Source organism: Salvelinus namaycush, chromosome 12 (assembly GCF_016432855.1).
Source record: "Salvelinus namaycush isolate Seneca chromosome 12, SaNama_1.0, whole genome shotgun sequence".
Classification (NCBI taxonomy): domain Eukaryota; kingdom Metazoa; phylum Chordata; class Actinopteri; order Salmoniformes; family Salmonidae; genus Salvelinus; species Salvelinus namaycush.
The window spans coordinates 34,147,030-34,160,304 of record NC_052318.1 but is presented as its reverse complement, the minus strand read 5'-3'; the positions used below and the strand labels follow the sequence as shown (position 1 = coordinate 34,160,304).

General features: G+C 40.5%; 1 protein-coding gene across 1 annotated transcript; it reads left to right on the top strand.

Moving 5' to 3' along the window:
* Positions 1-638: 638 nt before the first annotated feature.
* Positions 639-13,051, top strand: LOC120056547 (transgelin-2-like). The gene is made up of 5 exons (XM_039004730.1): positions 639-812; positions 11,562-11,749; positions 11,868-12,039; positions 12,275-12,377; positions 12,494-13,051. The coding sequence occupies exons 2-5, from the start codon at positions 11,570-11,572 to the stop codon at positions 12,645-12,647; spliced, it is 609 nt and encodes a 202-aa protein (XP_038860658.1). The 5' UTR covers positions 639-812; positions 11,562-11,569; the 3' UTR covers positions 12,648-13,051.
* The last annotated feature ends 224 nt before the right edge of the window (positions 13,052-13,275 follow it).

Below are 13,275 nucleotides of genomic sequence, written 5' to 3'. Positions count from 1 at the left end.
TTGCACTTTGACTGACAGGCTTACATTATGGTTCCTCTCATTTGCTCAAGCCCTCACTTACGTACTTATCGTACTGTACTTCTCTCATGGAACAAAAGTACATTCCATGGCTACCATACGTTTTCTTTGACCTTTTATGAAAGACTTAAACCACAAATAACAACATATTAATATAGAGGCAATAAAGTCAACTTCCCCTAGAAGTGCCTCCTTCCTTACGCTCTCTAATTACTGAAAGCATCTTCCTCCCCCTGGTCCCCCTAAACCACCGTACTCTCTACTTTAGTCCTCATTCATCCCTCCTTCCCTCTCTCCCTCCCTCCGTCTGTTCTCTAGACAAAGTGGTAGATGGAGATATTTGGAGAATTCCTCAAGCTGACCAAACCAACCCCTTTGGCAGCGGCCCTCTCACTCCCTGTCCTTCTCCCAAATAAGGAGGTACACTTACAGGGGTGAAAAGAGAGAGAAAATAAAAAGATGTGTCATAGAATGAAATAAGAGTACTAGAAGCTCATAGAAAAAAAAAGAGAAAAAAAGAGAAAAAAGTCCATATCCTTTTAAGGCTGTGGTTTCCTCCTCCCCTTCTGTCCTCTCCTCCCCTCTTTCTCTCTCACTCACTTTTTCTCTTGAATGTGGTGAAGTCATTTAAGACAAACGTGTTTGTTCTTTTTAAGCCGGCACTCCCTGAGAGCAGACTCTGTACTCTGTTGTAAAGGAGAAGAGAGGAACTATTTTACACCAGCTCACAGAAACACAGGCCCAAAGCCACTTGCACGCATCTGAACAACTAAAGCTGCTCCCAACTAAACACTGTAAGTACATACCTGGCTCCTTCTTAACACATTTGTCTCTAATTCATACTGTTACATTTCCTGGTGTATCAGACATTGTCAAAATGGTGTCTAGTACTTTCTCTAGCATGCTTGGTAAGTTGCTACTGACAGCGTTCTATAGTTTTGGACAGTCTATTTTAGGATTACATGGATGAGAGAGAGGGCGAAAAGGCTGTAGACATACTCACATGGGGTACACCTTCATCTTTTTTATATTCAACCTCTAAACACACACACACACACACACACACACACACACACACACACACACACAACAGTGGCGGTCGGTGCCGTTTAAGATGAGCGAGGATTTAAAAAAATATATGAGTATGGCCTTATTTCTATTACAGCACATTAGATGACTGTCATTCATATTCCATTCACCCAGTTCAATGTAACATTGATTAGTTTAGGGTACTACATGATACTAAACTTTTCCATAATTCCATCACGAGGTTGCTACAACCTAGCTTATGAATGAAAGTTTACAACATACAGCAGGTGCACACATGTCGAGAGAAAATTTGAGGTGACAGACAGTGACACATTCAATACTGCCTTGTACACTCTTGCTTGCATCTAGCTGGTCTAGGGTGTAACCATTAGTCCAACAGTTTCAAACAAGAGTTTCTATTGGACAAATTCAGGTATGTTTATCCTCGTTTTTTTCCCGTTTGCTTCCATTTAAACATTTTTCAACAGAATCAGCGGAATGAATACACCCCTGATCACATGTAAACACAGATCACTTTCATGGCAGCCACGTTGTATTCCTTCTCACATTTATGCGCTCTCCTCCTCTCACCTTTTCCCTTCACCTGTGGACTTCAATGAATGTGAACGGGCGAAAAAACCTTTCTAAGACAAACCATCTCATAACCTCTACACACAGCCTACATCGTTGTCACCATATTAGCTAAAGTAAAATCATAGTCAACATAGCTAATAGAACTAACGAGTTAGTAAACCTACTACAGTTATGCAGTACAGTCGGTAAGCAATTACACCAGCGGGCCTGGTGGCCATAAACTAGTAAAACCAAAAGTTTACCTTGACTTGGAAGAGTCCCGGTGTTGTGTTGGATAGTCATTGCCAGCTAGCTAACATAGCATCCCTCTGTTTGAGCCGGGTGTTTGAGTAGGCTAAACTAGCTAGCTGCATATGCCAGCTAAGTAAGTGAAAGTCTCCTTCATTTTTTTCTGCTTCTCCTTCATTTTTGAAGACATTAAGTTGTTCAAAACTGTTCAACTATTGTCTTTCTCTCTCTTTGAGGCAACTACTCACCACATGTTATGCACTGCAGTGCTAGCTAGCTGTAGCTATTGCTTTCAATACTAGATTCATTCGCTGATCCTTTGATTGGGTGGACAACATGTCAGTTCATGCTGCAAGAGCTCTGATAGGTTGGAGGACGTCCCCTTGAAGTTGTCATAATTTCTGTGTAAGTCTATGGAAGGGGGTGAGAACCATGAGCCTCCTAGCTTTTGTATTGAAGTCAATGTACCCTACAGAGTGCTGTTGAGGCTACTGTAGACCTTAATTGCAAAAAAGTGTGTTTTAATCCATTATTTGGTGACGTGAATATATTTAGTATAGTTTTAAAAATGATAACTTTTTAAATGTTTCAATATTATTATTTTTATGAAATTCACTGAGGAAGATGGTCTTCCCTGACTCACACACATCCTGCCCTCTCTCACTCCATCTATGCATGGCATATATCTAATTCCTTCATTCATTCCACAATAACAGAATGATGCTGTGACTCAGATTTTTCACTTTAAAATGAATGTCAAACAAAAACCAATGATTGCAAAGTTAAACAAACCATACAACTCTATGCACAAGTACTTGTGCAGATGCAAAGTTTGGTAAAATAATGAAGGTTTGTGCTGTTTGTGCCGTCATTCTGTTACCAAACTTTGCAACTGTTCTACAAGTAAATGTGTTTTTGTAACATTTTCAGTGGAAATTGTTAAAAGAGGCCTTTGTGCATACAGTTGTATGGTTTGTTTAACTTTGCAAGCATTGGTTTTTGTTTGGCATTCATTTTACAGTGAAAAATGTCTAAGCATCAATTTGTTCTTCACTCTGCCCAGAGAGGCTCTATCATATGGATCCTGTTCACTATCAGATCCTGCATCATCAGATCCTGCTTCTTATCAAGTCCTGCTCTCAGCACTCTCACACACACACACATTCAACTAGCTCGAAGTGTTTAAGGTTGCGAAGTGTTTTCGAAGTGTTTAAGGTTAAGTTTAGCCATCAACTCCGAAATCTTAAGGTTAGGCATTAACTCCGACTGGTTAAGGTAAGCGTTAAGGTTTGGGATAAATCTCAAAAACAACTTTCTATCGCCGGATTCAAACTTGCAACCTTTGGAATAAGAAGCAGATGCTGACACCCATCCACCATCCCCTTCCACAACACCCTAGCTAAACCAAAACCTACTTGACGGTAACAACGCTCACTGTTGCCCCTAGTGGCCGGTTTCCACGTCATCTCCCAACGTCCTCAGACATGGATTGACGTCGAATACTGATATGTAACACGGGTGACCTGGCTGCACACACTAGCTACACCCCTTTTTAAAATGGGCAGCTCCATGCAAGACAAATTCATGGAATGATATAGGGGCTTTCTTTCTCATGATGTATGTACTGTATCTTTGAGATGGAGAAAGGGCTATCTATCTCAACATGCGGTCAGAGAGTGTTGTGTAATACATGGTTCCTCTTCATTTCCTGTCTATCTGCCGGTACCAGACCTTAGTGTAGCTGTGGTGTGGGAGTCAAACCTTATATGTGAGGGATGTTTAAGTGTATTCCCTGAAAACACTGTGACATGACATTTACAAGTTGCTTTGGAAACATTGAATGATGGATCTTTTGTGCAGTGACCCCAGTAGCTTTCACACTCTGTTTCACATCCCTGTAATAAAGTCACCTGTAACAGCAATGATTGAGCCATGTTTGAATGAGGACACAGAGCACATATTGGGTAATAGGAGGTACAAATGGCTTTACAGGCTGAGTAAGGGCAGACTGTTGTTTTGAGAAGCCTGGTCTGTGCCTGTAGCAGAAGGCTTGGCCTTGTCAGGAGCCAACAGCTCTATCCTGCCCCCCTCCTCCCACTCCCTGCGTATACAATAGCAGACTATGCTAGCAGCCCTCCTCTCCTTCCTCTTTTCCCTTCCTGGGGAAAAGTGCAGTAAACAGATTTATGAACTCTCAATCACACATGGATGTATTCCGGTTCTTTGACGCAGCACACAGGTTTAACCCACGGCTTTTCACACAGTTTATAGAACCTGTTATAAACTTTCTATAAGGTTTGAGTGAGGTTTGGGAAGGATAGGGGTATCTGTAGTAATCTAACTGCCCCTGCCAACCCATAACAGTCCTCATCAGCCAATCAAGAGCACTCATGTTGAGAAGGCCTGATCCAGCCAGTGACGTGTGCCTGTACTAGTGATGCGTTAATCGCAAACAAACGGTTCTTTTTGAACATTGGGAACCGAATTGCATGAAATGTCGTTCATTTGGCTCCCTGATTTGCATTCTGTTACTACAGCTTTTTGAGGTCCAGATAACGATTATCTGCAGATAACACATTTTTGTCCAAACACATTTTTGGAGTGTGTAAAAAGAATGGCAGGCCATCTAATAATTTGGTCAGGTACAAATGTATATGAACTCACGTCACGACCTGACATAATGGCAGGCAACTATGTAGGCTTTACATTTGCAGTTTTTTCATGGTTTCAGGTACATGTTTAAGTGCTACTGAACGAAACCCGGTTAGGAGCCAAATTAACGTCTCTTTTTGAACGGAGACAAATGAGCCGGCTCACTGAAAATACTCGGAATGTCCATCACTACTCTGTACTGAGCTGAAGGCGGATCCTCTCTGGGCATGCTAAAACAGTGCTCTGAGGCAGATCATCAGATTGAGAAACAGCCCTTCAGGTTAGAGCAGAATCTGGTATTTATGATGATATTTACAAGAGTTGTTGTCGGGCAATTCCATGGTAAGAGAATGACGTGGAGACTCCGACTTTTCACTTTAAATGTATGCCAAACAAAAACCATTGATTGCAAAGTTAAACAAACCATGCAACTCTATGCAAAAGGACTACTTTTAACAATTTCCACAGAAAATTTTACAAAAACACATTTACTCGAAGAACAGTGCGGATGTACAGTTTGGTAAAATAGTGATTTTTCTCTCCCTCAGTTTTTTATGTGATCACATTTTCCAAAAACTCTGTTAAATATCAAATCTGAATTAAGATTCAAAGATGTCTGCAGACAGAATTGGGTGTCAGCTATGATACGACACCTTGAATTTGAGAAAAATCTATTCTGGTTATTGAACTACTGTAAGTGAAGTGGATAAACACCCATTAACATAATGACATCATGGGTCCCTGATCTGTACTATACAGAAATGCATAATTATGAATGTCATTGTCTTCATGGTGATGCATCCTGAATCAAATCAAATGTTATTTATCACATGCGCCGAATACAACGGGTGCAGACTGTACCGTGAAATGCTTGATTACGAGCCCTTCCCAACGATGCAGAGTAAAAAATAAATAAATAAGAGGAATACAATACACAAGAATTAAGCTATATACAGGGAGTACCAGTACCAGATTGATGTGCAGGGGTACGAGGTATTTGAGCTAGATATTTACATAAAGTCAGGGTAAAGTGACTAGGCATCAGGATAGATAATAATAAGGTATTTGAGGTAGATATTTACATAAAGTCAGGGTAAAGTGACTAGGCATCAGGATAGATAATAATACGAGTAAGAATAAAGAACAGATCAGCAGCATATGATGAGTGTGAAAGTGTGTATGTGTGTATGTTCGCATGTGTCGGTATGCGCGTCTGTCCGTATGTAGTATACAGTATGTGAATGTGTGTGGTTTTTGTGTGAGAGTGTCAGTGTAGTGTGTGTGAGTGAGTGTGTATACTGTATAGTGTGTGTATATATAGTCTTGTGAGTGTGCATATAGCCAGTGCAAGATAGAGTCAATGCAGATAGTCTGGGGAACCATTTAATTCACTACTGTGCCTGACTAAAGTATTCACATCCCTTGACTTTTTCCACATTTTGTTGTGTTACAGACTGGATTTAAAATGGTTTACATTGAGATGTTTTTGTCACTGGCCTACACGCAATAATATTAAAGTGGGAATTATGTTTTTAGAAATGGTTTTAAATTCATTAAAAATGAAAAGCTGAAAGGTCTTGAGTCAATAAATATTCAACCCCTTTGTTATGGCAAGCATAAATAAGTTCAGGAGTATAAATTTGCTTAACAAGTCACATAATAAGTTGCATGGACTCTATGTGCAATAATGGTGTTTAACATGCTTTTTGAATGACTACCTCATCTCTGTACCCCATACATACAATTATCTGTAAGTTCCCTCAATCGAGCAGTACATTTCAAACACAGATTCAACCACAAAGACCAGGGAGGTTTTCCAATGCCTCGCAAAGAAGGTCCCCTATTGGTAGATGGATTAAAAAAAAACAGACATTGAATATCCTTTTAAGCATGGTGAAGTTATTAATGACACTTTGGATGGCGTATCAATACACCCAGTCTCTACAAAGATACAGATGTAGAAAGCTCTTAGAGACTTACCCAGAAAGACTCACAGCTGCCAAAAGTGCCTCTTCAAAGTATTGACTCAGGTGTGGGAATATTTATGTAAATTAGATATTTCTGAATTTCATGTTCAATACATTGGCAAACATTTCTCAAAACAGGTTTCCACTTTGTCATTATGGGATATTATGTGTAGATGGGTGAGAAAAATATATTTAATCTATTTTGAATTCAGGCTGTAACACAAGAATGTGGAATAAGTCAAGGGGTATGAATACTTTCTGAAGGCACTGCATTTAGCAGTTTTATGTCTATTTAGCACTCTTATGGCTTGGGGTAGAAGCTATCTCTGTTGATCTGAAAGCCGATGCTCCGGTACTGTTTGCTGGACGGTAGCAGAGTGAACAGTATGGCTTAGGTGGCTGAATAAGTACACAAAGGTAGAAAATGTTTAAATAATCCGTTGCATGTTTGGGTATTATTCTACACACTGCCAGTGGAATACTGTTATGTTCAGCTCATAACTGTTTTCTGTCTCTCTCTCTCTGCAGTTATCATCACCTATACTGATAGTAGCAGGTCACCCAACTGCGGTTTGTGACTACTATGAACTTCCCTTGTAGCCATTTAAGTTCCAGTCATTCTGTTTCTTGGTAACAGAATTATGTGTTTTAATCACTTAATAAATCATAAACCAAATGTTATCAGTAAAAACACTAATGATTTAGTAGGTCTACCTATACTTGTTAATTCTGTTTAATTTCATCACCCTCCCTCATCACGAGGGAGAGAAATTAGAAAACATTTTAAAGATATCTGGGTTTTTGGTAACAGAATGACAAGACATTAGGCAATATTTCTTAAACTTACAAAAGGCCAAAGAATTCAGCAAAACTAAATATAATTGTTGGTATTAGTTTGCAGGGGTCAACACATCAACATTATTGTGCTTAGATGTATTTCGAATACCTTTTAAAAAATTATACTAAATGTTTTCTAAGATCACTTTTCCATCTGTTTGACCAGAATTCAAAGCCTTTGCTTATTCCAAATGTTTAGGATGGAAAATGTTTAGAAAAATGTACATATATACAATATATATGCCTTAATTTGTAAAAAAGATAGACTCTTAGCTTTCATTTGACACCACATTTGATGTGTTCCTATGAACTTCACATGTTGGTGCTCATAAGGCTTTTACATGGAAATGCAAACTGGACTCAGGGGTAGACGTAACATAGTAAATGTAAATTCGAGACACTCCAACTAGTATGATATTTTACGTTTCGTATGGCATGTATTAATTTGTGGATGTCTATGATCCATTTCTTATGATATGTTACGAATTACAATTTGTTGTGGCTCTAACATTAGTTAGGTGGCTAGGAGGCTAAATCTAACGTTAGCTAAGTGGCTAACGTTAGCTAGGCTAGAGGTTAAGTTTAGGGGAAGGGTTAGCTAACATACTAAGTAGTTGCAAAGTAGCTCAAAAGTAGTAAGTAGTTGCAAAGTTGCTAATTAGCTGAAATGCTAAAGTTGTCAATGATGAGATTTAAACACGCAACCTTTGGGTTGCTGGACATTCGCGTTATACCCTGACCAACCACCCTACTCTTGTTTTTGCCTTCAAGATGTACTATGCAGAAATCGCTCCTCCAATTCCTGGTTGCTAAAATTACAATAGTTAGCCTAATTTCAGTATATGTGACTAAACAAGCAAGTATAGTGTAGAGAATCATTGTACCATCTAAACAGCTGTGAAATATCTTTTCCATAACCGAAAATATTGTATTTTCAGCTGTTTGAAGCTCGTGAACAAAACCAAAAGTAAAAGATGCAAAAAATAAACTAGAAAAAGGGAAGCATAGAAATAGAGCACATAGAACCAATCTACCACTTCTTAGACTTGTTTTCAATGAGAATGACAGATCTATAACTCATATAACCCTAAAAGTTACATATTACAGTTTTAAGTAACCTTTCGTCTTATGTAACCAGACCAAACGTAACATATCCAACTAATTTGAGTGTCGCATCCTGTTACAAACTCTGGTTGTGACATAACTAGGCTGACAGATAAGAGAACAACAGGTCCTTCCTCTACATCCCATATAACATATGTAGTAATAACCCTACACTGCTCTGCTTTTCTCTGGGTGAGGAGAGACACTGACATGGAACTATTAGCTATTAGCTCTAATAGCTCTGGTCTGGGAGTCATTAGCTACTGGATGACAGCTAGTGAACTAGGATTAGGAAGTAATGCTTTCTCTGTGTTAGAGCTGACCAACATCAATAAATGCTAACAACTGTCACAAACAGTACAGCGGTGCACGCAACCACTCATATTGAGTAACACCTCTTGTGAAAGAATCAAGATAGTTGTGGCCCGGCCAAAACAGAATTATTAACACAATGGATTGCACAAATAATATGCAAGCATGGCCAATCTGAAATTCTGTCTTGGATTCTATTTTAGACACAATCAATCTTCGTGTTTGTGTGTGTGTCGTTGCTAAGGCCAGAGAGATCATAGAGGATCTCTCACAGATGTTTCTCTCACTCTGCACAAAAACAGGAAGCAGAGCATTGAGGTGCTTAAGGAAGAGAATGTGCTCTCCAGTTTCACTGTAGTCTGGTTTGCCAGTGCCATTTCAAACATCACTTACAAGATCTGTGAAAAAACAGACGTGTACCTGCATGCTACAGTGTTATATTGGGCCTGTCTACATATACAACTATGCTCCTACACACACACACTGACATTGACATATGCACTCAAGCAGTGCCTCCACCTCCTTTCCAAACACAGTATTAAGCCAGTATTAAATTGCTTGTCCTTTTCTTTTGCACGTTGATACCCCTATACAGCACAGGAGGTTGGTGGCACCTTAATTGGGGAGGACGTGCTTGTGGTAATGGGTGGAGCGGAATGAGTAGAATGGTATCAAACACGTGGTATTGTATGTGTTCGCCATTCCATTTGATCCATTCTAGCCATTCTTATGAGCCGTCCCCCTCTTAGCAGCCTCCACTGCTATACAGCCACAAGACCTGATTGAATACTATTGTGATAGCATGAATCAATGTGGTTTGATAACTGATACCTGAATGTTTACTTTAGAGGCAAGTAAAGAGGAGAGGGGAGGAGCATGTTGCTGTTAATTCTAGCTGCTCGTGATAATATCTCTTACTAATATCTCATATGTTTTACTCACCATGCAGCAACATGAGTCATCGTTTGAACAATGTCCTGTTCAGAGGGGATATTCAGTATGCCTCACTTTGAGACATACAGTAAGATCATAAGGTAATTGCGGATGTAGACATATAGCCCAACAATCTCATCTAGCTAGCATTATGCTCTGTGCATTTACAGACGTTGCATAGTATGGACTGGGCCACAGGGTTTGCCGCTTGCCACAGTGTCCTTTGTTGGGCACTAATACGCAGAAGAGTCAAAACACATAACAGAGTGAGTACGTCTATGAAGGTTAACTGTAACAGCTACCCCAGGGAGAAAGGAAGGAAGTGACAGAGAAGAGACAGCTGGGAGGACTAAGCCAAACAGGATGTAGACAGCAGGGTGTGGCCGGGGAGGACAGGAAGCAGCTAGGAGCCAATGAGAGCAGCAGGCTCACAGAGAGATGACATTAACCTTTGACCCTCAGCTCTGAAATGTTCAGTAATAGTTATGATTCAAGATACCAGCACAGGTGCTGAGACTTTTCGATTCTACAGTCCAAGAATTAGGTCTAGATTTGAAGTCTCCATCTTGTGGTCTGTACTATGGCCATGTTAATTTTTTATTTATTTAACCTTTATTTAACTAGGCAAAATCAGTTAAGAACAAATCCTTATTCACAATGACGGCCTACCCCGGCCAAACCCTCCCCTAACCCAGACGACGCTGGGCCAATTGTGCGCCACCCTATGAGACTCCAGATCATGGCCGGTTGTGATACAGCCCAGGATCGAACCAGGGTCTGTGGTGACGCCTCTAGCACTGAGATGCAGTGCCTTAGACCGCTGCGCCACTCGGGAGACCACACTACTATGTGCACCCCTAGCATAGTAGTCTTCAAGTTGGTAGGCATTTAGGGTCTCTGTTACAAGTTCTGAACTCCAGATCAGAGGGCCTGACAAATATATTTGCACACATACACACACAGAGACAGAGAAAGAGATCATCAGACTCTGATTACGGAGCTATTTGTGTTGGCTCAGGGCCAGTTTTGAGGGTGTCGGCAGGCCAGGGACATGAATGTGAGTGCTGTTCCATCTATTAAGTGTCCCTGTTGAGCCAAGACAAAACCAAAAATAGTTACACTGCCACTGTTACACATATAGACAACCTATCACAGTATTCATGGAATTCTCTATGTGAGGAAGTTGCTCCTCACCTACAGACATTTCTGGTTTATCATATTTACTCAAAGTATATATATTTCTTCAGGTTATTTATTTAAGAGCAAGTTGTGTTTTTTGTATGTATTTATTCAGTAAGTCACTTCCACAGTTCTACATTTACTTGTCCACCATATCAAACCTTTACAGCAAATTGTGGTCATGTGTTTAATTATTTCTTTATTTATAATGGCTAAGCAGTAATGATGTGGCTGACTGACACAGCTGATTTTATCCCTGGTAATTAGGTCACCTGCCATTTTAAATAGGTGTGCCCAAATTGTTTTCAGTTGGTTGTATTGTAACCCAGGTGAGTTGATGTATTAGGGTTTTACCTAGCTCTGAAAATGCATGTTTGTGTAGAAATATGTTACCTTTGAACAGTTTATCAATCTTTAAAGCTGTTTAATGAGTAATATCTTGTATGATGTATATTATGTAGGCTGTTGTTTTGTTGTGAATGTTTGGACCCCAGGAAGTAAGCAGCAGTTAATGGGGACCCTAATAAATCTTACCACTATGGGTTAGCGTAAAATAATTGGCCTTACTCTGTCTTAGATACTTTGTCTTTACCTTTTTAATGTTAGCTTCCATAGAAGTCAAGTGTATGGAATGGTCAATACCACCTACAACAAAGAGAACGCACCAATGTTTGCCTGCCCTATCTGAAACAATATCTCTCCTTGCAGGAACAGTCATGGCAAACAAAGGTCCCTCCTACGGTCTGAGCCGTGAGGTGCAGAGTAAGATCGATAAAAAGTATGACCAGGATCTGGAGGAGAGGCTGACCGAGTGGATCATCGCCCAGTGTGGAGCTGGAGTGGGCCAACCCGAGGCAGGCAAGACCGGCTGGCAGAACTGGCTCAAGGACGGATGTGTGAGTGCCCTCTTCTCATACCTTGTATGAGGTAGATGTAGCTGTCTGCTTGAATTTGTCTGCCAGTCTTGCACAGGTAGTGAATACTTTTACCCTCTCCCTGTCTCCCCCTCTCCAGGTACTGTGTGAGCTGATAAACAGCCTGTCCAGTGGGAACAAGCCCATCAGGAAGATCCAGAGCTCAGGCATGGCCTTCAAACAGATGGAGCAGATCTCCCAGTTCCTCAACGCGGCTGAGAAGTACGGCATCACCAAGACCGACATGTTCCAGACAGTCGACCTCTGGGAGGGTATGTACATCCAGCCAGCTGCCGTCAGCTGTACCCTCCCACATTACACCAAATACACAAATCACTTCTATCCTCAGTTCAACTAGCATGCTATACAGAGCATTTAAAATACGAATGCTGCTTATTCACCATGTCTAAAGGATCTACATTCATTGTTTCATAGAATATACTGTACAGTAGTTGCAGTCCTTCCTACTAAAGTGTATTAATGTCTACTGTGTATTCATGTCTGTAGGGAAAGACCTGGCTGCTGTCCAGAGGACCCTGATGGCCCTGGGAAACCTGGCTGTCACCAGGGACGATGGGACTTACCGTGGCGACCCCAACTGGTTCCATAAGTGAGTCAGAACCTAATTTTTGTCCTGTCATTAAACTGATCTCAAAGGGAAATGTTTGCTTACATGAACAGTGACTATAAATGTAGTGTGGTGTACATGACGGTTTCTGTCTGCAGGAAATCGATGGAGAACAGACGTGATTTCTCAGAGGACCAGCTGAATGAAGGCAAGAGCGTCATCGGCCTGCAGATGGGCACCAATAAGGGGGCATCTCAGGCTGGCATGACAGGGTATGGGCGACCCAGGCAGATCCTAAACAACAACCCCTAAAACCATGACAATGTCCTGTCACCCCACACCTCAGTACATTCCTCCCTCTCTGGGCCAGTCACTGAAGACAGAAGCTCTCTAAATCAAACAGGAGAGACAAAAAAAAATGTAAGACCAAACTGGACCAAAACAGGGACTATAAAACATACTCCTGCACACAAACCTAGTGACCAAAGTCTGTAAAATAATGTTTGATTGAATATGTCGACCGAACATGGCTACATAAGAAACATACATTTCATTTAGATACTGCTTTTAAAACTGCACTCTGATGGTAATAAGTCTCAATGTTGGGTTTGTACTGGCAAAGATGCTGTCAATAATAAAGATGTTAGGCCACCTTTCAAGAGCTCTCTCATTCTTGTATGTTGATTCTGAAATAAAGTTCAGTTTAATTTGAAAAATGCTTCTCATTCTTTACAATGCATTGATACCAAAGATCTACACTGCACGATGACTGTAATGAGAAATATAAACTCAACATTGTAAAGTTTTGGTCCAATGTTTCATGAGCTGAAATATAGACTCCCAGACATTTTCAAAGCTTATTTCTCATTTTGTGCACCAATTTGTTTACAGCACTGTTAGCATTTCTACTTTGCCAAGATAATCCATCCACCTGTCAGGT